Source organism: Branchiostoma floridae, chromosome 9 (assembly GCF_000003815.2).
Source record: "Branchiostoma floridae strain S238N-H82 chromosome 9, Bfl_VNyyK, whole genome shotgun sequence".
NCBI lineage: Eukaryota > Metazoa > Chordata > Leptocardii > Amphioxiformes > Branchiostomatidae > Branchiostoma > Branchiostoma floridae.
The window spans coordinates 7,940,877-7,967,432 of record NC_049987.1 but is presented as its reverse complement, the minus strand read 5'-3'; the positions used below and the strand labels follow the sequence as shown (position 1 = coordinate 7,967,432).

The 26,556-nt window shown below is 40.8% G+C and overlaps 2 protein-coding genes across 3 annotated transcripts in view; one reads left to right on the top strand and one right to left on the bottom strand.

The window, feature by feature from the left end:
* Positions 1–26,556, bottom strand: part of LOC118423065 (C2 domain-containing protein 3-like) — a 40,480-nt gene that overhangs the window by 6,183 nt on the left and 7,741 nt on the right. For both annotated transcript variants that reach the window (XM_035830972.1, XM_035830973.1), the window contains exons 11-32: positions 26,090–26,218; positions 25,670–25,853; positions 24,975–25,170; positions 24,538–24,653; positions 24,072–24,190; positions 23,713–23,883; positions 23,403–23,562; positions 22,534–22,685; positions 22,013–22,157; positions 21,166–21,587; positions 20,844–20,923; positions 20,385–20,590; positions 19,664–19,887; positions 19,057–19,452; positions 17,615–17,801; positions 15,847–15,981; positions 15,185–15,433; positions 14,419–14,562; positions 6,713–6,824; positions 4,754–4,909; positions 3,169–3,277; positions 148–529 (exon numbers count right to left, since the gene is read on the bottom strand). In XM_035830972.1, the coding sequence (XP_035686865.1) occupies positions 148–529; positions 3,169–3,277; positions 4,754–4,909; positions 6,713–6,824; positions 14,419–14,562; positions 15,185–15,433; positions 15,847–15,981; positions 17,615–17,801; positions 19,057–19,452; positions 19,664–19,887; positions 20,385–20,590; positions 20,844–20,923; positions 21,166–21,587; positions 22,013–22,157; positions 22,534–22,685; positions 23,403–23,562; positions 23,713–23,883; positions 24,072–24,190; positions 24,538–24,653; positions 24,975–25,170; positions 25,670–25,853; positions 26,090–26,218 (4,174 nt within the window). The remainder of the gene's footprint in view (positions 1–147; positions 530–3,168; positions 3,278–4,753; positions 4,910–6,712; positions 6,825–14,418; positions 14,563–15,184; positions 15,434–15,846; positions 15,982–17,614; positions 17,802–19,056; positions 19,453–19,663; positions 19,888–20,384; positions 20,591–20,843; positions 20,924–21,165; positions 21,588–22,012; positions 22,158–22,533; positions 22,686–23,402; positions 23,563–23,712; positions 23,884–24,071; positions 24,191–24,537; positions 24,654–24,974; positions 25,171–25,669; positions 25,854–26,089; positions 26,219–26,556) is intronic.
* LOC118423119 lies at positions 10,340–14,121 on the top strand. The gene is made up of 4 exons (XM_035831121.1): positions 10,340–11,230; positions 11,674–11,784; positions 12,428–12,613; positions 12,962–14,121. Exons 1-4 carry the CDS (start codon positions 11,042–11,044, stop codon positions 13,136–13,138), a joined length of 663 nt encoding a protein of 220 aa, XP_035687014.1. The 5' UTR covers positions 10,340–11,041; the 3' UTR covers positions 13,139–14,121.

Here is a 26,556-nt window from a genome sequence, read left to right as displayed (position 1 = left end):
AGCATTAAGTATCCTGATTATAGTGAAGGTTAAGAGTAAAACATGTAAGACATACTACATTGTACATTGTTAATGCCACACAAAAATGTATAAAACACTGAGATTAAACATGATGATGCTAGGAGGTTTCTTAGGAGTTCAACTTGCCAGGCTCTTTCTTCTCCGAGGTTTTCTGCCACACTTTAAACACAAGACTGCGGTCCGGACCCAGGAGAAATCTCCCAAGGTACACGTCACCATCAAAGTTCCACAGGGGGTTCTTCCCTTCTGACACATGGGTGGTAACAGCGCCCCCTTTTTGTAGAGGCTGGAATGTCACATAGTAGGCTGGAATCACACTGTGTCCTCCTGGAATGGAGGAGAGGTGCACGGCTCTTTCCACACCCACGTGGGCAGGGATGGAGTCTTCTGGAGTAGGTATATGGTCTTCTCTGTCCTTGTCTGTTCTACTGTCCTTCTTGGGTAGTGCATGGCTCCGTCTATGCTCTGTATTTTCATCGGACAGTTCCTCCTCTATTTCTTCAGACAACTACATGTACAAAGTAAAAGGTCAAAAATCATGAAGTCAAGAAGACAAATACCTGCAAGGCAGGATCAAGATAGAACTGGTTGATACAAAATCTTTGTGTTGTAGTGGTACTTGGATTTGGAATTTCTGCAGTAAACTACGGTTATTTTTACCATGTTTTTAAGTTAGCTGTTTTTTGTAGTAACCTCTCCCCATGAAGTATTATATGCAATCAATCAATGTTATGTTCTGTCTTCAATTGCATAACTACGAGTACTGTTGTTTCACAACAAACCCAAACAGTTAGGTAATGACGCAAACACTTGTCTCAAGTGCAAGTGCCATGTTTGCATTTTTCTCCCGGGTTCAACCACAAATTCATAAACATTGCAAACTTTTGATTTACATGTACATGTAAGCTAGTACCTATCATTTCCTCGAAATTCTTGTTTCAACCAGGAACTCCAAAATACCAAAAAATGTTAATCAATAATTTACATTAAGCAGTTGCTTCCTGAAAGCATACTTGTGACATGATGTAAGGATGAAGGACACTCATTATCATGATGGGGGTTTCCCATAAAAAAGTCAAATAAGGGTCAACATTCCTGGAATCATGAATGATGTCAGAGATTCTTCAGGGACTTCCTGTAAAAGGTGGAAAATTCCATCCCTCAGATCGGCACTATACAGTCAAACCTATACAGGTGCCAACCTCTTCATAAGGACCATTGTGACCACTTTTCTGCAGCCGCTTAGACTACACAAATGTATTATTATTCCTATTGACTCAAGCATTAAGACGGGTATGTCTAGATACCACAAACCATCACAAACTAGACATGTACATGGGAAAAATGGAGCTTGTGTGATGGTCTGGACATATTGTCTATGAAATTATGAATAAAAAAAACATTAATTTGAAGCAAGCCTCAGTATATCCAGTGCTTTACACAAGATTCTTGCCCACGAACACTGCATATCAGACCTCTTTGTGATTTGTGGTGTTTAAGTATACTGTACTGTGACCATTTCTTCCAGTCCCTAGACAGGTTTGACTGTAACGCTAGTTAACCTTTATTCGTTGCGTTTTTCACCAAGAGTCAGCTTATTCCAATCTGGCAGAAAAACAAAGCATAATTTCTGTATTCAACATGGTGATATTGTTGTTTACCTTTGTCATTCATCCCATCCACGATATATTTTCTCTCCTACCATGCTAATATGAAAATGTCTCAATTTGAAAACACCGTCGCGTTGCGTTGAGAACGACGGCGCTCCCGGAGGGCGTGACCTTTATTCGTTCTGACGAGACTCGTTATGTTTGTCCGCTGCTAATTACTTTATGCTGAAGCTATTGTTCCTTTCTTGACATGAATGGAGTGTTGTAGATTACAAACTTATTCAGGCAACAAAAAAATCCCGACAACTACCGCTGAGTATTTACCGTCACACGCAGTAGCGCGTTGGTAAAAAAAATGAGGTTGTTGGGTCAGTAGACCGTGACGTAGAATCGATCCTGGCGCCATACCGTTCCATGAAACTTATGCACCTTTCGTTGCAACTTGAACGGCGTGCTGTGGCTATTTCCAAGCGGGTAATCATCAGTTTGCAGTACAACCATCTGTACAGTGTTTTGCATCCTCCACGCGGCAAAATGTAACCCGATATACACACATGTATTTGTGTCAAAGGTCTATTCCGGCGGCCAACAACACTAAAGATGAAGGGGTGTAAAGTGTCTGATATGCCGCTGTTGTCAATGCCCTGGATCAAAGAACGAAAGATTCCACAATAAATGATATAAAACATTGCTGTCAGACTTGTGGTCGACAAATATGCAGTGCAAATCTTGTTATCGGTGTACCATACCCGTACTGAGACAGTTGGTATCGTCTTCAAGGCCGTATTTGCAACAGTTTACATGATCTGCCTTGGGACTTTCACATTTTAAAAAAAGGGGACCAGAGTAAAATCAATTAATTTGTCGATGTTCCATATCATTTCCATTTTTGGTGGTGCATAAATTGTTTAATAGATGGCTGCTTAATAATCTAAGAGAAAAAGGCGAGTTAGTGAGTTATTAAAGGTAAGTTTAATAAATGCCTTTTAATGTCGTCATCCAATCTTTTTCCCGCGGTTGCGACCGTAGGTTTCTGGGGAAAAACATGGCGACGTTCGATCGAGTGCGCCACAAGTGCGGGAGGTTGTGGCAACAAAGAGACGGTTTTCGACAATTGATCACACTTTGAGTCCAGTTACTGGTTAGCAACACAAACTTTATTGAGTTGTCTTGTGCATGATAAATGTGAACTGGAAGTGAATGTGATAGATCTCTGCCATTCCGGCGAACAACACGGTGACGCAATCCTCCCATAGAGCGGTAGGCTATTACAATAAGGGACGGTACGTTTTTGACCTCGCTGTTTTCAAATGCGTGGTCATCGGAGCCTTTTCATGAATATTCTGAACACTTAAGTCTCTCGGTTATGCATTCCTGTGGTTATTACTGATGTTGCATTTACCGTGTCTCCATAGATTCCCTGTTTTTGAAAAAACGAATTAAGGTAACTGAACGAATAAAGGTTAACTAGCGTTACAGTCTTATGTACATTAGAACCTGTGAGTGTGAGTAGGTGTCTGAATAAAAGCTGCTGTACCTCACTGCCATCCCCACCATGGTCTCCTGTTACCTGCATCTCCAGGTGTACCCTGAGGCAGGCTCCGCCCAAGTTGCTAACTCCAGGTTTGTACAGAGGGTACTGCCCACTGGAGAAAAAGGGTCCGGCCATCAACAACAAACAATCATTAACACAGGCTCATAACTCAATGGAAAGTTGCTATTATAATAGTAGTAACTTTTAATGGTTTTCTCATCAGCATTTAGTCAGTATCCGGATTGCTCCCCTACTCAATAGTCTGCCATTGGTTGATAGAGAAACGACTGATATAGTCCAGGCGATTGGTGAAAAATATTGGCACAGGATGGCAAGTTCCATGTCTTTATTACTCAATGGGCAATTGTAGCTATGTGAACGAAAAAATGAATGAAGAAATGAAAGCACGAATGAACAAATGAATGAATAAATGGGCTGGAAAAGCATTCAAATTCATATATTCATGTAAGAGCTCTGATTGGCAATGGTTGGTAACAGGGTTTAAACAGGCATTCAGAAGTTTGATCTCAGTCAAGCTTATTATAGAAATAATTCATATCCAAAATGATGACTCCAAGCAGCTCTGATCTGTATCATATAGTTTATAAAACTGAAACATTTAAATGTCACTCATTTCTTTACTACCCAGTGCCAGACTATTAAGCACGGAAGCGATCAGAGGAGTGAACCAAAGCTAGAATAATATGGATACAAGGCTTATTCATCTGCGCTTGCATGAAACACCCAATTCAAAATCAGTAACTTGAACACTTCAGAGCTTAACACATCTTTCTCAAGACAATAAGCTTTTGTGTGTCAGCTTTTATTTTAGCTCTACGTATTGTTTGGGGAGAAACAGCATTTTCCCCACTCTATGCTGTAATTCTTGACAAAAATATGAGTCAATAAGAGGGACAGGAAATACAATGCTGAAACGTACACACTTGGTCTCCTGTGACCACCAACAAGTGGCAAGGCCTACATGTAATTGTATATGTACATCCGTATGTTGTGATCCAATTAAAATACAATTTAATAAATTGAATGTAAAACTGAAGTGCAGCAGGAACTGGTATTTTCAACATCATACTGTAAATATGCAGAATGATATGAATTGTACAAGCGCAGCTTCTAACATATCAATAAAGTGAACAAGTTTAAAGAAGTTCATTCCTACATGTACATCAACTGTTCAAAGCCTCAATCTGTTAACAGAGTGTATTATTTTCAATAATCCCTCTGACAGTTCTAGGAACCTCCTTGCTCAGATGATGATAAAGAATTCTATGCCCCTTGACTGGAGGATACACACCTCACTCAAGAAAAAAGGCTAGGATAGGCAAGTTCTTGCTAGTGTCAGTCAGCTAACTGGAAACAACATATTTTTCGATGTCCCAAAATAGACTTTTACCAAATTTTAGATGACAAACCACCAGTATGTTCATGGGGTGACAGTCACGACGGAGCTGCAGTTCTTCGAACCCTTGTGATCTCTTAGAACCCCTGGTTCGGGCCCTCTACATCCTAAAATAGACTTTGCGAAAGTTTTGACATCTCCAGTATCAGTATGTACAAATGGCCAGCTCACCTGATCCTCAGGGCCCTCCTGTGTGCACGAGTCAGCGGTGAGAGGTCGATGTAGGCAGACCCCACAAGCCGGTCCCTGTTCCGCGGTCTCCTCACGTCCTTCCCAGAAGTACAGGACACCCACACCTGCACTTCAAGCCTCTCCTCACGAAAATACCTGCAGACAGTCATGTTTTACTTAGTCAGAATATCGTCCTAGCTTATTACTATCAGTGAAGCATTTAAGTGCTTAAGTCACTTCAAGCCCCTCTTCAAGAAAATACCTGCAGACGGAAGAATGCACAGAATGTTTGACTTAGTTCTTTGTCAGAATAAAGACCAACATTTTCCTATTTTGTAGAATATTGTACTAACATATCGCTATTAGTGAAGCATTTAAGTACTTAAGTCACTTCAAGCCTCTCCTCACGAAAATACCTGCAGACAGTCATGTTTTACTTAGTCATTTGCCACAATAAACGCCAACATTTTTCTTTGTAGCAGAATATCGTCCTTACTATTATCAGTGAAGCGTTTAAGTACTAAAATCACTTCAAGCCTCTCCTCACGAAAATACCTGCAGACAGTCATGTTTGACTTAGTCATTTGCCACAATAAACGCCAACATTTTTCTTTGTAGCAGAATATCGTCCTTACTATTATCAGTGAAGCGTTTAAGTACTAAAATCACTTCAAGCTTCTCTTCACAAAAATACCTGCAGACAGTCATGTTTTACTTAGTCAGAATTTCTTCCTAGCTTATTACAATCAGTGAAGCGTTTAAGTACTTCAAGTCCCTCTTCAAGAAAATACCTGCAGACGGTAGTGTGCACAGAGTGTTTGACTTAGTCCTTTGTCAGAATAAAGACCAACATTTTCCTATTTTGTAGAATATTGTACTAACATATCGCTATTAGTGAAGCATTTAAGTACTTAAGTCACTTCAACTTCAAGTCCCTCTTCAAGAAAATACCTGCAGACGGTAGTAATTGCACAGAATGTTTGACTTAGTTCTTTGTCAGAATAAAGACCAACATTTTCCTATTTTGTAGAATATTGTACTTCTCTATCTATCATCACTATCAGTGAAGCGTTTAAGTACTAAATTCACTTCAAGCCCCTCTTCAAGAAAATACCTGCAGACGGTAGTGTTTGGCTCAGTCAATTGCCAGAATGAACACCAACATTTTCCTATTTTGCAGAATATTGTTCTGGCTTATTAACTACCAGTAAGCAGTTCCACGTTGAAGCACTAAAATCTATTGAAGCCTCTCTTCAAAACAACGACTGCAGATGGTAGTGTGATGAGGTCATTTGCCAGAATGAACACCAACATTTTCTATTTTATTGAATATTGTTCTAGCATATCAGTCAAACAGTTAAATATTACAGTTAAATGTTAAATCAAGCGGACTGGCCTTATCCTAGTTAAATACACTTTCCTAAGCAAGCAATGGAAAAGTCAAATTATAATCAGGGATAAAACTTAATATGATATGACGAGTCAGACCACAATTTGAAACAAATGATAGGGGCATAACCTTCTTGGCAAAGGCAACACACCAGTCATCAAGTCCAAGCACTAACTTTTCCAATTAGGTACATCAACAAAGTCCAACAGACTGACTGAGATGGACAAGTACAATGTAGTTTCATCAGGTTGGTAAAATATATATTGGAAAATTCTTCTTTATAACCAGTGATTCTTACCTTATGTTTAATGCCTGCCAGACATGTAGAAGTAGAGGCTCAGAGGAAGATGTCTGGTGATAGGCAACAAAACCACTGGTTGTGAAGAAGAATTATCTAATATCCTGCTTATAATATGCAGTCTATGCAACACAAATTCTACTGTCCGGGGCTATAACTGGCCTCTCCTCCCAGTAGGCTGGCCGGATGTTAGGCAGGCTGCTATAAGCGAGATTTAATCAGGCTACTGCTTGTGATTCTACAAATAAAATGACTGAAGATGTGAGCGTACCAGTGGAGCGGCTGTGTGAGCTGACACACCATCCTCCTGCTGTGTCTGGTCTGACAGGTCAGGTAGTCTGCTCGGGTGAACTCCAGGTGGTGTGGCTTGGAACAGGTCGGTGCTGCGAAGAAAGACATTTAAACTTTTTTTTTACTTATATTCAACCTTGATACATCTTCGGCCTAAGCCGTTTTCAAGATTTCAAGGGTGGAGGAGGTCAGAGGTCTTGCCTTCTTACTAGTACACACAAAAAAAAACAATTCAACATTCCATAATCACTTTCGAAGTAGTCAACATCATATCAGTTCATCTCATAGTCCATAGTTACATGATTTCTTGTTAAGCCATGTTCCTGATAATACTGAAGTTGCCCACCTAGGGCTGTGTACCTAAACAAATTTCAGGTACAGGTACAGGTACAGGTCCGGACCTGCACCTGTACCTAAAGAATTTTAACCAAGTATATGTAAGTTAAACATGTAGCTAACTGTCTTTTCTTAGGTGATAAATTGTCATCTATATATAGGGCATTGCATATTTGAATCTCGAAACAAGTTTTCTTGAGTTTCAACTGCAAGATTATCACGATTGTCATTGTTGATTGGGGATTTATTTGTCCAGCAGTCTTAAGAATTGGTAAAAATAAGTGATTTAGTGTGTTTAGGTACAGGTACAGGTACAGGTACAGGTACACAGATATTTAGGTCCGGACCTGTACCTAAACAATTTTTTAGGTACGGTACAGGTACGGGTATTTAAGTACACAGCCCTATGCCCACCTCAGGTTCTCCCCCAGACTATTCCACAGAACTGTGCCTGAACTTAAACTAATACATTTTGCATATTCATTATATTCTATCATTCTATGCTTACACTGTTACAGGCAATTCTTTTTGGTATCATTATAGATATTGATGATATAAAAATGAACTAGCATTTATATAGTTAAAGTCTTTTTATAGTCTGAATATTATAAAGGTATACAATGCATAATGTAAAACAGGTCTTAGTCAAAGGAACTAAATCTTACTTAATTCAAGCCTTGTAATGTATAATCATTTAGTACTAGTAGCACATGTGGCATCAGCTACCACAGGCAACCACCTGCAGTCACAAGCCACATTAAAACAGTCCTGTCCATTTTTACATAGTATTACATTGTAGTTACCCCTTGGCAACTATTTTCCTCTATTCTTTTGATTGGTTGCTGTGAATCTTGTGACTTTAAGTGTGTAACACATTCTTTTCTGTCATAACTGTATACTAAAAGTTATATTGAGCTTTTAAATTTGATTTGACCCTACAATGTCATACTAACTGTTAGGCAAATGCAACAATTGTCATTGACTTTTATTAAAAGAGTACATTACAGGAATTCCTTTCCTTGAATGCCTTAACAACTGTACTACATGTACTTGCTTTCTGACTCTGAGCAAAAAAGTTCAAACAGTCGCTACTTTGAAGTACACCCCTTGGTCACAATGCCTGGGAACCACAGGATATGACTGTAGAAATAAGGCTTTATGGGGCTTTGCAAGGTGTGTGCTTGCCTTTGTCCCTCCCACAAAGCTGCTTTCTGACCTGTCACCACATTATTGACAGATGTGTATGGCGGAAATGAGTATACAGCCAAAGGGAGAGGTCTCGGCAGTGTTTTGATCTTGGTTTGGGGCAAATCTTAAAATACCTTTGGTAACAGGTAGTTCGTACTTTAGAGTTAAGACTTAAGGCCATTGAAAACAGATTACCATCATTCTGGATAAGTCTGATCTTTAACCAGCAATTAACTGGCTGAGGTGATTTTCTGTTCACTTTAAAATGCAGGCAGTAAAATGCTATGATTACTGTAATTTATTATAAGAGGGTTTATGGTACTTTTGGTACAGGTAATACTTCAGAATGCCAAAGAGAACAGGAACAGAACTTTACAAACAGTGACTATAGTGCACACGGAATTCTGCAGAACTGACCTACATTTACAGAATACTCCCCTGGGACCTGTTAATGTTACCTACGTAACTGTTATTGTCTTTATGTCATGTCATATTCTGAAATATTAAATCCCTTCCTCGAACTGTTTTGCAAAAATCACTTCTCCGAATTGAAAGTGTTTAACCTGATTATCATATGTAGTGTATATATATATATACATATATATAGTGTCGCCTGTTTCTGCCCTTGACGTAATACTACATGTAGAAGCAAACAAACTACTGACCTTTCCTGTTCAAATAATCTTTTAACAAGTTTATTACTTTATAGAACCAAGGAGGTTAAAAAACGTGCTTTTTAACCTCCTTGATAGAACAAGCATGTGCATGACTTGACAGTGCCAGCCGCTAATCCATTTATGACAATTTCACAAACGTTCCTAACAATTTAAAGATTTAATACACTTAAGTCATCAGAGAAGTCTTGCAAAAGATTAATAAGCACTATTTATTTCAGGAGAATGAAATACTTGTAGTCACTAAGTAGCATGAAAGTATACATACAATATGTGTGAAATGGTGAGGGTAGAAAAATCTTAGATTAGGTGTTCATGCAGCATCTTAACAAAAGGTCACATACCAGGGGGCCCAAAATCGACACTGACCTTCGTCATCCAAACCCCTACCCACATACCATTGAGTTATGCTGACCACAAATTTCCTGACACACAGACTGACACACGGACACACCAAAAACGGTAAAAAAAGAGGTGGTAAAATGCTTCATTCCAGTCATAAGAAATTCATTCCCACCTCAAAGTGTGGGGGCTCCACTTCCTTCCTGGCTAAATTTTATTCTTGCCTTGATTTGGTACATAATAGTAATACAACATATTCTCTCCAATCTTATGACTAAGGTTCCTGTCTATTAGAACAGTTAGTAATATCCCTATGACTAAACAGTGCTCCACACACCTTGACAATGGTAAAAGTCAATATTATTGTTAAACCTTTTTTTACCAGTTTACTTTCAGTATTTTCCGGGCACAAAACAAACGGTATGGGTGGTCTAGTCATCTCTCAAACAAGATGTTTATTGACTTGGTTGTTAAACTTTTACTCCTTATTTATTCCTTGCATAACATATATGCTTGTTTTAGTTTTACACAGGAAATGCAATTAAGGGATAGGCTCTGACAGTTGTTTAAAGAACGGAAACAGACTGGCTTGCAGTGCTTTTTCCTCCTTTTTCTGTTTGAATGCACTTGAAGAAAAATAAACAGCAGACTCAGAAGCCTTAATATAAACAAGCTGTTTTAATAGTTCCTGTGATGATAGTTGACTTACTTTAGAAAGAAATTTTGATAAACAAAAAAGACATCACAGCTTTTATACAATCTTTTTTTACACATTTTCCTAATGTTACCATAAAAGTATGACAGAAAATGCTTAAAAAAAACCTATGCTGCAGGTATCTAAAACAACCACCTGTTTACCAGCAGTAGCTTAAGTTGATATACTGTAAATGCAAAAATGTTCGCGGTGGTTTTATGTTCGCGGATTTCACAGTGGCCACTTCACCGCGAACTTAAACCACTGGAAACATTTTCCCATTATAGTTTTAGACTACAGTCTATGGCGCTACCGCAAACTTAAAACCACTGCGAACACACCATTTTCACGCTACTGTGAAAGTAAATCCCCGCGAACTTAAATGCATTTACAGTACTTCCCACTATCCTTTTTACACTTTCGGGCTGTGGCTTCTTGTTTGACAACCCGTTTTCAGTACAATGTAGGTTCCATGAGTGTTCATGAGTACGCCCCTGCTATACTTTCATTCCACATTCCTGCTGTTGACACACACACAGTTTCCAGCAACTAACCCACAAGTACAGTCACACAGTTTTCGGCAACTAACCAACAAGTACACACAGTTTCCGGCAACTAACCAACAAGTACACAGAGTTTCCGGCAACTGACCCACAAGTACTCCTCTTGCTTGTCTACGTAAGAAGTGGGCGTGTCAAGCAGGTAGCACTGGAGAGCCAGGAAGTGTGACGTCACAAATTTGATTAAGCACAATCCCAGAGGCTTGGCACCAATGGTGGGGGTTCCCCCCTATTGATCAAGAAATCTTCCAGGAATTCAGGGGCAGGGATGAAGAGACGCTTCACTACTGACGTCAACCCCCTCACTTACATACTTATTTATTGGATTCTTTGTATTCCCCCAGTTTTCCCACCTTCCTGCCAGGATATTTACACCTGTATGACACCTACTTAAAAAAACATCATGGTCCCCATAAATACAAGCCTGCTGGAGAGGAAAAGTTACTCCCTCGGTCCACGACGCTACGAAGACCACGCTCTCCTCCCTCCAGACAAACCTCCAGGCTACCACTACGATGGCACAGATGACAGCAGTGTACATGTTGGCAGTTTTCTGCGGTGTCTTCCACTCTGCAGCAGCAGTGCCAGTCACAACAGTGGCTCCTGCTGTCCGCTCACAGCAGACTGTAACCGAAGCTCTAACCGCCAGCCTTCAGAAGACGGAGCTTGTTTTGGAACGTACAACTACGGCCCTTGGAACCATTGTAAGTACCTAATAATATTAAAAATACAATGCACCATCCGTACCCGCTTGCCTGTCTGTTGGGCAGTTAGACTGTCAATGATTTGCCACAGTGCAAAATGGTAGTGCATATGTTTATACCCTAACCAGATAATACTGTGTAATTCAATTTCCTATCAGCAAGTTTGATTTAAATAGTGTAGCATCAAACCCTTTTCTACAGGGGCAGTTGTACAATATGCTGACTGTGAAACTGCTTGCATCACTTGACACTGAATCTTGAATGAAAAATCATTTGGACAATACTTCCAACTTAAAGTGTACAAAATTGGTCCGAAAAAAATTTTGTAGAAGCCACCAATATAGAGAATGAGTTTCTTGCTGGAAAATCGAATATAAGATACCAGACTGCGTAACCACAAACTCAGTAAAGACTAATACATGTACTTCTTCTTTGTCCTACAGAACACTGTTCACTTCAGTGGAACAGCCAGCTACCCGGATCTCTCCGTTACCACACTCCCTAGTTCTGAGGACATCATAAAAGCTGAGGACATCGAAACAAGTGCAATGGAGGTAAGGGGGCAGCATGATCATATTTTCTTCTGATAACAATTACTGGAAAGGATTTTGGCAAGACAAACTCTTATTGTGTCTCAAGGAAAAATTTTTTGTCAGATCTGTCACATTCTATAGTTTGTCCTTGTTCACTTTTCATTTAGTCATTGAATCTAAAATATCAGACCTATTTAGAGAAATTCCCATCCAAAACCCATGACTGGGCAAGGTACAAAATAGCCACCAGTGTTTTACATAGTTTCTGACCCGACAAAGTGTGTCCATAAATAAATCTGTCCACATTCTATAGTTAATGCCCTTGCTCTCTTCTCATTGAATCAAAAATATCTTTGACAAACCCTTGTTTATTATGAGAAATTCCCATCCAGAAACCATGACAAGGCAAGGTTCAAAATAGCTACAAGTGTTTTATGTAGTTTCTGACCAGACAAAGTGTGTCCGTAAATAAATCTGTCCACCACAATAAAGGTTTGCTCGGCAAACAAGGCATTTACACCGGCAATTGAATCATTCTTTCCAAAAGGAGAACACAGCCGTAAGACAGAAACCAAGAAGTATGTTTAGTTGTAGACACAGAACCAACACAAAGATGTCTATAGCTAGCTGATGACTCATGGCTCATCCTTGTTCCTTTCTGCAGGATTCTGAGGTATTTCAAACCCTGAAGTCTCAGCTCCACATCTTTGAGAGGCATCTGGAAGCAGTGAAGCTGGATCAACTTGCACTTGAGGCAGCTGACAACACTGGAGAGGTGGAAGCTGTGCGTCGCCAGGTAGAAGAGGTCCATGACAAAACAAAAGAGCTCCAGACTTCCCTGGCTGTTACGGTAAATAGCTTTTTTTTTCTTGAATAAAACAAGCAATCGACAAGTTGAAAAGGCAATTAATTGAGCCTTACCGAGCGGTATCTTTCTTAACCTTACTTTGTTGAATGATGACCTACATCTTGTATGGAATTCTAGTGCTAACATACACGAACCAAAGCTTAAAAGTCTACCTGTGCAAAGTTGAACTTTGCCCAACATGAACAATAGAGTACGAAGGTCAGTTATGGTGGGGTTGTCCCAACCAGCCCATTCTGCCCTCTTACATTCTTACATCACTACGTCTTGTAAAACATGACATAGAAATTGTACCTCTAATTTTCTAATCATTCATTGTTTTCTGGATTTCAGGCCAACGCTTTGGGTCACCCCCTGGACAACACCAATGAGCATGTCGACCCTGGCACAGCCACCAGTGAGTTTTACATGACCCTGCGCGCCTACTTGACCTTCCGTGACTACGAAATCTTCCTGAGCCACCTGTCCAGCGTCTTTGCCGAACTGGAGGAGCGTGAGAGCATCCCGTGAGACGGACGAGCTTCGTCCTGGCAACCGTCTCGTGTACCGTGTATGCTTGACGACATGTTGCATTCTTTAAATCTATCCCAGTAAGGGGTAACATGTGGGGTTGTATCTCACAATGAGATATTTGCTTTGCAAAAACTGATTAGCATAATTGTCGTATAGCCAGGCAACATTGACCAATCAGGAGGCGCCATTTAAAAGTTAAAAAATCCTTTTAGTGACCGTCTGATGTTATACAGAATCCCATTGGAATAAGGCTCATGCAACTTTGCTGCCATTTACTTTTTTGCCTGTGGAAAGGTGTATTTCATAATGCACTGTGCAGAACCTTATGATGAAAGAGATGATTTATGCTTAGCACATTGCTGTAGAATGGAGCTGGATAGATACATATTTATTTATTTATTTATTTTATTTGTTCATTAAAAAAGTAGAACATATTGGGAATGTGTTGCTATATTATATTTATATTTTCTTATACTGTATTTTATGTATACTGGTATGTAATGTATACCTGGAGTAGAAAGATGACATTGTGTCTAGTACAGTTACGTATTTAGAGAGAGGGAAACCCTAGACTATATTTTTCATTTATTTTGCTTTGTCACGCTGGAGTTTGACTTTGTCACAAGATTAGAATAAAAGTTTTGTTAACTGAACATGAAGCTTCTTGTTTATCAGTCTGACTCACAACAAAACATTACAAACGACATGATTCAATTATCATTCATTAAACATACTTATCCAGGGAAAGAACAGTACATGACCTGTGGTCTTCTCTTGTACAAGATGTTTATGTAAAAAGACCATATCATGGCTTATTTGCAAATCCCTTGGATAATGTAGGCAGCAGACTTGCCCCAAACCATTAGTTTGGTCATAGAAAGTGCTCAACCATCTAGAAGCTTAATCAACCACAGAAACTCAAGATTTGGATCAAGCTCAAAACATCAAATTTTGCACACTGATGACCTAGTTGAACAAGAAGAAGCAAACCAAGGCAAGAATGTTGACAAAGAGAAGACGAAAAGGCTCAGGGGAAATGATTAGATTTATGCACTTAGTCTATAATTCTCTGACTCTTAAGATCTACTTTTCAAAGTAAAATCACAGTCAAACCTATGCTAGTGGCCTGCAGAATTTCCACCTGGTCACTATTTCTCCTTTTTTACAGTTCCTAAGTTAAAGTAAGATTATTTTTCTTACTGACCCAAGTATTAACTACTATGACCATTGAGTGGCTTACCACAGATAGGCTTGACTGTAAACATCATACTACTCACCTTTGTCATAGAACTTGTAGCGTATGTAGCACCGGGCAGACTTGTCCAGCTTGTCCTGACCAATCAGAAGGGCACAGTGCAGGGGGAACCAGACATCCGACACCGACACCAACAACTCACACGTCTTTGTCATGGAGCAGTCGTCTGTGGCATGTTAAGAGTCACAGGTCATCCATTGTAAATAGTCAAAACCATGAAACTTAGGTCTATGGATTAAAGGACATGGTAAGCAGCTTGTGAGAGCAGTTCATTTTGGAGCTGTCACCTGTATTTTGAATCACAAAGATATTGAGCAAAATTTGGATTTTTCTATGGCAAAGTTGTGAAAACTGCCTTCCTTTGCAACATATTTTGCAGACAAAATTCTTAGCTACATAATACTTTGGTGGTATCATGCCATATAGCATGTTACCAGCTGAATCCTTCTGTTAAATAAGGATTTAGATGTTGAAGGTTGGAACAGTTTACAATCATGGTGCCAGGTAGCAAGGTCCCTAGCAGGCCCAAATGATGAACTGTTTGCACCTATTTCCTTACTTGACTCAGATGAAAATGAGTACCTAGCTTTGCATAGGGATGTTCTCTTGAATGGGGCCAAAGGAGCCACACCTCCACCACATTAAAAAACCTTATCAAAATGAGTGATTCCATTTAGGTATGCATGGTTCAAACCTTAGTTTGGTTGTATGTACATCGTAGCTTGTACCTACTTATCATGGTGTGTTATGCCTACCAGTTATGCAGAACAATAAACAAACAAACAAACCATCATCCATCCAAAGGTCCTCCACATCATCCTCTGGAGACCAGCCCATGGTCCTCCCAGCATGCACCACTCTCTCCCTGTCATCGGCATGGGCAAACTTGACAGACAGCTCCGCTCCGCCCACTACGCGCTGTAACCCATCACTGTCGTGTGATTGGTCAGGTGGGTCTGCAGGACTGTCATGCATGTTATCCTCGCCTCTCTCCCAGCCAATGGGAGGCCGGGTGATGGGGTGCCACCCATGTAATCCTGAATTTGAAAGAAGTAGAATGTAAATCGCACATCAGGTACAAGTTTTTCCTACTTTAAAAGCTCTACATGACAATTCTTTGCTGCTCATACTGTAGATATTGACACTTTTATTGTCGTTTTCACAGTGATTTCTCTGCCGTAATTATGTCTTTTCAATGTATTACTACCGTACTACAAAATTGTTCCAACTATGAATTCAGAACACCACCAAGACCTTTCTCCATCTACTGCAAACTTAAGTCTCCCAAAAAAATACAATGTAAAAGTATGTACAGTAGCTAGTGCAAATGCTGCTGAAACATCTGTGGCAAGACCTGCACATTTTTTCTACATGTAGATAAGATGCTTAATCATTCAATCACCAAGGAAAGTAATAGAGATAAAAAGAGAGGGCTGTTGTCATCCTGTACCTGTCCTGTTGTGCAGCAGGGCTGCCAGTGGCAGGACTGTAGTCCCCAGTAGAACATCCCCCGTACTGTGGAACAGCCGTCTGCCCACTACCTGGGACTCCCTGGGGCCGACATCAACATACTGACCCTCCAAGTCTAGCAGGAACCAGAGCAGGCAAGGAAAACAGTTGTGAATTTGGCCAAGAAAAACTTAATTAACATTTATTAAGTTGAATCATTTTTACAGTACACATGATCAAGCTGTAAGTGTACAGGGTTGGACAAGTTTTCTAAAATTGACTTGTCCTATCGGGCAAGTACTTAAAAAATTTACTTGCCCGAACCAAATTTTCACTTGCCCGAAATCTAAATGACATTTTTCTATGTATATTCATGGCCTTCAATGGAATTTTTGTTATTGGCTCTATTTTCTGTGTTAATCAATGCTTGATGTCATGACTTTGAAAAGTAGTAAGTACATCAAAATCTCACTCAATGGAGAAAAGCTAACTTGTCCGATCGGGCAAGTGGGGAAGGACATGCACTTGCCCGATTGGCATTTTCACTTGCCCGGGACTATAGGGCTAGTGGACTTGTTTATCCCTGAGTGTAACTACAACATGTACTATTATATCTCTTACTACAGAGACATTTGATATCATTAACTTAAGTGATGTGTGTTCTAGGTACATTTTTAATTTGTCATGCGAGGCAGCTTATTGCATGGTTGAACTTCATCTGATATCTAACAGCATCACTCAAAAAGCAGTGACTGGATCTTTATCAAAATTGGTTGTTTGTTTGTTTATTCAGTTTGCACATACAAAATGATAATAGATACAGAAGAGAATAAAATATAAAACAGGTGCAGGAGGAGGGAAAAAACCTTAACGGTTTATGCTGTGCCCTCCTCCTCTATGCTTATACAAAATATATGATCAATGAAATCATAATTTTTTTTTAAACAAAGAAAGAACTAGCACATGTTATAATAATGCAAAAGATGTACGATCAGTGAAATCAATAAATAACAAACATAAGTAACTAACACAATCATATGTTATAATAATACAACAAACGATGTATGATCAGTGGATCAATAAATAACAAGGAGAAGTAACTAACACAGTCATATGTTATAATAATACAAAGAAGAAAATGTGTGATCAATGAAATCAAATGATGATAGCAATATGAATTAAGATGGGATAAATATTTCTATAAGGGGCTAGGGTGGTTTATGAGATATGTTTTCAGGGCATTTTTAAATGTAAGGAGGGAAGAAGTGTTTTTGATATTTGTAGGAAGACTGTTCCAGATTGTGGCACATCTATATTTTACGGTGGACTGCGCTAATGATGTTCGAAAGAGAGGGGTATGGAGTAGATTTCTTTGCCTGGTATGATAATTGTGTACATGTGAATTAGGGTTTAGGAAAGTTTTAAACATATCGGGGAGATTGTTAGAAAGACAGTTAAACGTGAATATACTAATTTGCAGCTTATTTATATCAAACACATTCAATATCTTCAATTTTAGAAATAAAGGGGCTGTATGTGAGAGAAAATCAGAGGCGGTGGCCATTTGTGTGAATTTTTTTTGTAGAGTTGTAAGTGGGTGAAGTGTTGTATGGCAGGCAGGTTGACTGTAGGTGTGGCAATGTTCAAATAATGTGCCCCCTAGTGGCTTTCTATGGTAATGTATGATAACTGCTGGTTTTTGTATTTGCACATGTTATAGTCAAGATTCTTTGGCATAGCTTTGGGTCTCCTAGTTTCATGCCACACACCTGCTCTGCCCCCTGGCATCTGGTGCCAGAACTGCAGCACGACCTCCCCCTCCTCCAGCAGCTCGGCCAGACATGCCCCGTCCCTCAGACCCTGGGGGTCCGTCCACACCAGGGGGCAGGGGAAGTCCAGGTGATACTGGAACTCGGGGGCAAACGTGCGCGCCACCGTACGCGTCACACGCTGTTCCTTATTTATGAAAAGAAAAAATATATCATCATTACTTAACTATTACCCTTTTTTTACTTCATACATCTGTAGTACTGTACTTTTATGCTAACGCACGCGGAACTGTTCTCATCACACACATGCTGTTCCTTATTTTAGAGAAGAAAATCATATCACTATCAGTTAATTGCTCACATATTTTTGCTCTCATCGTACGTTTGTGCTGAAAGGCTACTATCAAGGTAGGAGTTCACAAAAGCAAGCAAAATATTCTGCTGGACTTAAATCTATCAACAGAAAAAAGATGGCAGTACAGAAAGCAATACTGGATATCATACACAGAGGTGGCGGCAGCAAATTTCCTTTGTGGGGGCAAAATACTGGTGATAGATTTGTGAGCATGTTGTCACGTCCAGTGTTCTGCCAGGCTATGCCGAGTGGAGTTCATGTTGGGAGCAACATTTGCGTGACATCACAGACCACCTACCGCGACAACGGACCCTTTCACTAATTCTCATAAGCCTACACGATGACACAGACCAAGCGTTCCCCTTCCTGTTCTTTGTTCTATTCCCGGTAAAAGACACGGTAAGAGGGATATTCCTTTTACCAGGAATAGAACAAAGAACAGGCAGGGGGATGCTTGGTCCGTGTCAATACATTTTCACCGTGTCCAGCGCTTTAGGCGCGAGCCGTCGCAAGGGAGGTTTGGGAAAATTTAAGATCTGGCCCTTTCACCATTTCCTGCATTTTCTGGGGCAAATTTTGCTGGTGGACTAGGTAGGTTTATGAAATTTCTATTGGTGAAAAAATACACATGGGTTTCAGCTTGATGGCCCCCACAACATATTTTTTGTGGGGGCGACTGCCCCCACTGCCCCCACTGTGCCGCCGCCACTGATACACATTTGTTTTTTTGTTCATTAGAGGTCATAGAATCTGCTCCATTTTCTTCTCTGCATGTACTACTAAGTCAACAGACATTGTTGCTAAACTTACAAGTAACTAACAAGTTTGTTGCACATTGTTACAACTATTTACATAATACACCATGTATATAAAAAAGTTCTTTTTTATTCTTATCTTTTTATGTATTCAGAATACTGTTATTGATAGGTATCCTGTCCTTGTCAAATTTCATTTGTATTGTTTCTGCTTTTGTCAGCAGCTCTATAATAGCCACAGGCTAGTTAGGCAGCCCTGGCTAGCTGTGCGTACTGAACAGCCAAACCAAGAAATAAAGAAACTGTTACTACATGCAGTAAGCAGCCCCTACCTCCTGAGACAGGAATGACACTGTCACCTTGCAGTACACGTTCACCCCCACCTCAGCCGGGTACTCCATATCTGCATACTGCTGGCTCAGGGACAGCGCAGCAGCCTTCAGCCCTGATGCTCTCAACAGCCCCACAGTCAGGCAAACCTGCGGGCTCGACAGAAGGCCGTCGTGTTGACCTATGGCCCCTGTGCTGTCCACGTGGACAGCCGCTGTTCTGTAGTTCAAGCTGACGTCCAGAAGGCCGCTGTCCTGTAGTTTGGCCAGCTGTTCTAGGGTCTGAGGCTCGTCGTCGCTTGGTACAGCCGTGAGAGGGAGGGCGTACGTCTGGACGCTGGTGTCTCCTCGCTTGTGCATGGTGACCATACCACACAGCTTAGCCAGGGGGAGGGTGGCCTGTTTTTAACATACAGAAGACAATACCATTAGTAAAAATATTTATTGTAATTTCTTTACCATAAAACCTTGAGATTCTGTTAAGACCCTGAGGCACAAGAAACACATTTTGGCATGTTGGTGACTTATAAGATTGTTTCTTTAATTTTAGCTTGTCAATGTATATCCTTTTTATTTCCAAACTGGCAAGGCAATACCGACAAGGCGTTACCTTTGCAATGATCTGGTCCCTGATGTTTGGGTAGTAGTATCTGCACCACACTTCGAAGGGAATCCCTCCGGCGCCCCCTCCCACCCCCGCGCAGGCAGTGAGCAGCTCCCGCTGCACAGGGGTGCCCTGCGGCAGCTGGAGACGGTGCCTGGTCGTGTGGTGCAGCGTCGGGTCAGGCACGCACAGGGTGGTCACTGTTCTGTGGGGTTTCAGGGTGATCATCGCTGCATCAAGGGGAACAAAAGTTTGAAAACAGATGTGATGCCTACATCTGAATTGAGCTTTTCATGAATCTGTGAAGATACAAACTTTAAGGTTCAAACAAACCTGTGACAGCACATAGCTGTTTTATGCTGCTAATACTCTTAAGAAACTTAATCTAAAAACACTCCAACTCCAAGTGCTTTAGTTGGAAAATTGGCTAATTAAGCACATATTTCAGTATGTATTTGCTTCATTTTCTTGTGTATCAAGCGTGATCTTTGATCTGTAATACCACATAATGATTGTAAGCATATTCAATGTATTTTTCGGTATCAAGGGGTGGGTTGAGTTATGTAATGAGCTCATGAGCAAGCAATAGCTCATTACAGTTATTCAGGAAATGGCCATGAAAGGAGTTGTACAGAAAGAAAACAGTTATACATCTTGTATATACTAGTACAAGTAACTGTCAAACATGCAGCTGCAGTACCATATTCTGCCACAAGGTGGCACCCACCATGTCTAACAGTAGGCCCTCCAGCTTGCGCAGTTTGTTGCTGGGCAGGAAAGTGATACTGCACGAAACAGTCTGCCTCCCCCCACACAGCTGTCTCAAACTGGGACAGGCCACGCACCCCCTCCACAACCACCTCGAAGATGTGCTCCGTCTGGTCTGGGGGTGCTCCTGGTTCTGGGTAACTGGGGGCAGGACCCTGTTGGGACCTGGGGACAAAACACACTTTTGTAGACAATATTTTCACCAAATAAGAAACGCAAGTTAAGTGCCAGGACAAGATGCAGAAACGCTCGTGATGGTTTTATGTTTGCAGTGTTTGCGAGGCTGCTTCACCGCGAACCCTAAACCACCATTTACCCATTACAGTACTGTATGTGACTACAGTGTATGGTGCTACAGCGAACTCAAAACCACAGTGAACACTCCATTTCCTCACTACCGCAAAATTAAGATTCTGACCTGCTGTGCAGATGGTGCTGTGGTCTGTCAGGTAGGATCACATCATCCCTGTCCAGCTTTATTCTCTGTAGTTCTGTCACCTGGAAGGGACAACAGGGAATATAATTATAACTGTTTGTTTCATAGGAGAGAGGATGACTTCAATAATGAATAGCTGATAGGATTACATTATATAGCAGTTATCATTCTAACAGATATATGTAAGAGTAGGAAGTTGGTCCCCTTGTGGTAGAGAGAAACTTTGGGTTACAATGCAAAAACTTGGATGGATGCCATCTATACAGCAAGACAGAATCATGATGAATTTGCCACAAGAAGGTACCTGCTGAACAGCTCCCATTGCCAACAGGACTTTCAGTTCCCCATACTGTACACCAGTGAAGGGGTCCACTATTGGCATGTAGTTGTCGACTGACACCACAGGGTACTGAGACTTCAGGAGAGCCTGGGTGATTCGCTTATCTCGGAACGACATGTACAAGCTGTGGAGCGGCAGCTTCACGATTCCCACAAGGACGTCGTTTTGTGCTGACGTCTTCTTGTCCCAGACCTCGATTATCATGAAGTTGTTCCTCATGCGCTCCAGCAAGGCAGGAGTGAGCAGGACGGGGCCTGATTGATGGAAGTCGAAGCGGGGGTCGTTGGTGCCCCAGGAAACGTTGGAGCGAACAGTTTCATCGCACCAGAACATCCGACACACCAAATACGGGTTACGCACAGACAGGTCACAACCAGCATGAAATCCTGTAACAAAGTTAGACAGATGTTATTTTAGAAATATAAAAGACTGATGAACAGTAAAATTGACTATTCACCAGTCACATATCTTAAAATCTATATATCAGTTTATGCAGTTTATGCAGAAAACATGCAGCTGCAGCACCATATACTGTCACTAGGTGGCAAGTCTACACAGACAGGACAAGACAGGCCACAATGACCAGGTGGTCCTTATGCAGGGTTGGTCAACTGTACTGGTTTGTATCAACATGTATAAGAGGTCTGATAATGAAAGAAAAATGATGTGGGTAATACAGCTGACCAAAAATTTATTAAAAAACATCCTTGGGTTGGAAATTTTGAAACACACTAGACGAAAAAATTGAAGAGGTGCCCTAAGTTTTGACCATACAAACTGAGAGTCAGTATGCTAGATGTTGACACTGTACCTGATACTACTGGTCCCACTCTAGGAACTGGCTGTGGAGGAGGGTACGGATCTCTGTTGCCCCTGCTAGCCATAGAGGAAATCCCCTTCTGCGTGATGTTACGGCCTTCTGTGACGAGCAGCAGCATATGCAAAGCCTGGGCCTCCTGCAGATGACAAATGTTTGCATATCTACAAGCTTCCCTTCCCCATCAAAATGCATAGTCATCTGACCTAACATCCCTATTCTGCAACCATACAGTGACAGCAGTTATGCACCTATACAAAACATGGTAGAGATAGCCCCTCAAGAATAAGCTTATCCAGTTATCAAAGATGTCAGGACCTATCATGTCCAAACCCATAACCTAATGAAGACAGATCAAATGACTTGCCCTACTGAAATCATGCATGTTCAACAGCAACTATCCATCCATAGCTGACGATACATGTTTATAGCATAGATTAGTTCTAACTTCTATATGCTGACATCCCCGCTGTACTTGTACTTGTATCAACAATATGAAGTCTACCATACAGTACCTCATGATTGCCTGTCTCCCCTGTCTGACCATGCCTTGATGCTGGTTGTGGAAGGGGAGGCTTTAAGGATGCAGAAGACTCGGAAGGTGTTGTTTGGCCCACAGTTGCTCGGACAGGTGGCTGATCGGATGTATGCACAGCTGCTTTGTCACCTGCACATGTAGATGAACAATAAAATATTTCAAAGAAGTAAGTAAACACAAATAAATACTCCAGTCATCCAGAATATAACACTTTATGTTTACTCCCATTGTATGTGGGGGAAATTCACATCAATTGATAGATTAACTTTCCATCCACATCAAAATACTTTGTCTCTGTAAGTCAGTCAGTCAGTCAGTCATAGTCATACGGTGTATTACAGCACTGTTGGGGTTATACCGCCCCTTACGGCGTGGCACACCCTTTCTTCTAGCTGAATACAAGACGGTGATGCGCCAGGTCTCCCGTCCGGGTGAATGATGTGAATCACCGTGTGGCTGATACGGTATGGAGGTTCGCCAGGCCTCCATCCGGGTGATTTGAAGTGAATCACCAACTCCAGACAGAAGGGTTTGTTCCATCGCACACCGCACCATCGCACGTGTGGGGGTTCTTTAACGTGCATGGGGTGTGACTCTCCCCATACACGGGACCTCTCTGTAAACACGGGTTGTCTCTGTAAACTGGCAAAACACTCCTATTTTGCAACCATACAGTGGCAGTAGTTATGCGCCTACAAAAAACATGGTAGAGACAGTCACTCAAGAATACATGTAGGCTAACATTATTAGTCTAATCATAAATTTTTGTATATCTATCAATATATGTATCATACACCTACATATGTAACAAATCGTTTTCTAAAGTCACAAAGAAGAAAAAAGCACCTTTCTCTACAATGTCTTGAACAACCCTTTGCACTGCAGTCACAGGTTTGTGTTTTGGCTGAGGGATGGGCACCACCTTCGACCCCTTCAGTTCCGCTAACTTGGTCTTTGCCAAAGCCGAGGGGAAGTCTTTACTGTCAGAAGCCAACTCAACAGACACCTGTGAAAAAGTGAAAGACAATAATAAAACAATCCTTTACTGTAACAGATTATTATAGACTATAGATAGAGGTACCACAAGCAAGAATAATGTGAGCTTTTTAAGGTCCAGCCTTTTATCATTTCAACCGAAAAGTTGTATGTACAATACCTTTAATGGTCCTAGTCCTCCCTCTTGCAGAGCTTCTGACTCTGACCTTGAGGTTGTGGATGATGACCTTGACCTGGATTCACCTTTCACCTCAAGGTCACAAAAGACACTCAGGTCTTCTGACTTCAAGACTGACTTCAAAGGAAGGCTACAAGTTCCCTTTAAGACTGGCTGAAAAGTACAACAACAAATATCACGATACGGTTATACTATAGGAAAGTCTACAAAATTTTACACCACTGTGTAAAAAAACACTTACAGCAAATTCTCACAGCAAGATATCACTGCAACTATCTACAATTAGATTGTAAAATAGGTTGTATATTGAACAAAAGATTCAAAGCTATGTTGCTACTTACAGATTTTTGACCAGGGTTCCTACAGAAGACTTTGAACTCTAGCGGCTGTTTCCACCACCGTTCCACACAGGGTCCATCAAACTGGACAGGAAACATCGATCTGTGCCCAAATGTAATAACTACAAACACAACAACAGAAAAAAATGGCACACATTATTACAACCAAGACATCATAAGGACACATATCAAGCATCAACATTTATCAGTGCATGTATGAGGTTGCAACTATGACAGTGTGATTCAATCTGATAAATCATGATCCAGAAGTACAACTGTACAAATGCATGCTATACAGACTTGTTAGCTTGTTAAAATGAATGTACGTAAGAGAGATGTGCACAATTATCTACATTCAGTCATTCATATACTTGACTACTTGATATTAGAAACTAAAGTTTAAGAGACTAAATTTATAATTTTTTATGATATTCTGACAGAATCTGCAGTTGTGAAACATGTTTAGTACCTCCATCTTTCATTTTCTTGGATGCGACCCTCATGACCTCTGTTGCCATGGCGCTGGCTCCACCCTTGTCCCTGGAGCTGGCTGCTACTGGGAACTGGTACTCCACGAAGTAGGTGCTGAACAACACATTTCAATATCACTTCAGTTCAGTAGGCTATGCTGTGCCATGATTTCATTTTCACATACATGAAACACATAGTTGTTTACAGACCCTGGAAAACTCAAGTAGCATGACTATTGCCCAAAATGTGTCTTAAGCAAGGTTTTCCTTTTTGCAAGGAGATGTAACAGTTTGGCATGAAATATATTCCTCTTGGTTTTGTTGAGCTATTTTATTTCATTGTTTCATCACAAATTGAAGGATATGAAACAGGGAGGGAAAGGCAAACAAAACTACTTGATAATATACAATCTTAATCCAACTTTTCAGCACATACCTCTTGGCTCTTTTTGGAGAGGGTCTGGGTGGCCTACCCCTTAGCTTGTTTTTACTGTCTTTTGTCTTGGTAGATTTTTGCTTGTTGTCATCACCAGTGCTGACTTGCAGTGACTCGATCACAACTCGAGCTACGTGTACCCTTCCCAGTAGGGTTAGTCTCTCCACTGACAGACCGTCAACACCAGCACTGGGACCTGGAAGGTTCAGAAAGTGCTTCTCTTGTTGGTTCTATCTATTCAAGAATATAACAAAATTACATGTCCATAGCATGACCAAAACATGACAGGTCTGTTTTACAAGTTTACAAATTAAAAATATAAGCAGCATATGTTGTCTAAACTTTGTTTGTATTACTCCTACCAATGTCTCTAATATTATGCTAATACATGTTACTTGTTTGCTCTTCATGCTACTCTAACTTGACCAAACCTGTCAATTTCTATCACATTAATAGCACACAATAAAATGCTTTGAGTGGGTAGCCTATACAATTTTGAAGCACTTTAGAGTACACTGAACAATTTTAAAGTATACAATGAGTTTTCTTCAGCAAACATATCTCAATGGATTACATGAAGTTGATGTGTTTCCTAATGATAATAGCGGAGAAAAATCTGTGCCGCTTGGAATACATTTACAGTCAAATCCAGAACAGAGAAGTTGAATAATCTGATTACTAGTATACAACAGTACCTGCATTGTCCATGGGAAGGTCAAAGGAGACTTTTGAGCTGTCGGAGGCCCTGGACACATCCAAGGACTCCTCTTCTCCATGTGTGTCGTTCTCTTTCCTGCTACTTTCTGCCTTGCCCTTGGACGTCACACTGGACACATTAAGGTGACTGCCGTCAAGGGAAGACTGGCGTGATGCTGGTCTCTGGTGCAAAAAAAACAACAAGAAAGTGGTTATGTGTAAGATTGTAAAGATCTGTTAAAGAATGTTGACCAAAAAAACATACGCAAACATTCAAGATGAGAAAATGTAGTCTGTGTAATAAAAACCTTGCTGTCCAGGGCTGTAACTAGCACCGGCAATGTAGGGCAGGATATATAGAAGAATGATTAAATCAGGCTAGGAAAAATCTTGCTCTTTCTCTTTTATGAAATCCTCACCCTGTTTCCAGGATCCTCCAGGGATTTCCTCCTCTTTTCTGACTTCCTTGATTTCTCGCCATCCTGTCCTTGTGGAATGATGTCCTCCTCATCAGTAGAGAAGTCACTCAGACTGCTCTCACTGGGGGCCTTCATACAAACATCGCTAAATCACATTTCCATACACATGTACATATCATCGAGGAATGACTAGAAAAAAGGCTTTGAACAAACTCCCTGGAAAAAAAGTAGAAGACTGTGTAATAAATTTTCCTTGAAGTGATAAACTCTAAATGCATTACCTAGTTTTTCTCTCTTTCTTGTAGTCTTTCTCCTAGTATTTACAACAACTATAAAACCAGTACCGGTAGATAAAGCAGGTGAATAATAAAGGGTTAATGCCCCGCCCCGAGGTGTATATGGTGAGATAATCCCTGGCCCTGTGCCACAACCACCGAATAAACCACCGAGCGAGCGAAGCGAACGAG

Bases quoted from the DNA above. Each gene is read 5' to 3' on its own strand.
- LOC118423119 (XM_035831121.1), top strand. From the start codon at position 11,042: ATGGCACAGATGACAGCAGTGTACATGTTGGCAGTTTTCTGCGGTGTC. The intron at 11,231-11,673 runs GTAAGTACCTAA...TTTGTCCTACAG, and splicing joins CTACGGCCCTTGGAACCATT to AACACTGTTCACTTCAGTGG. The intron at 11,785-12,427 runs GTAAGGGGGCAG...TCCTTTCTGCAG, and splicing joins TCGAAACAAGTGCAATGGAG to GATTCTGAGGTATTTCAAAC.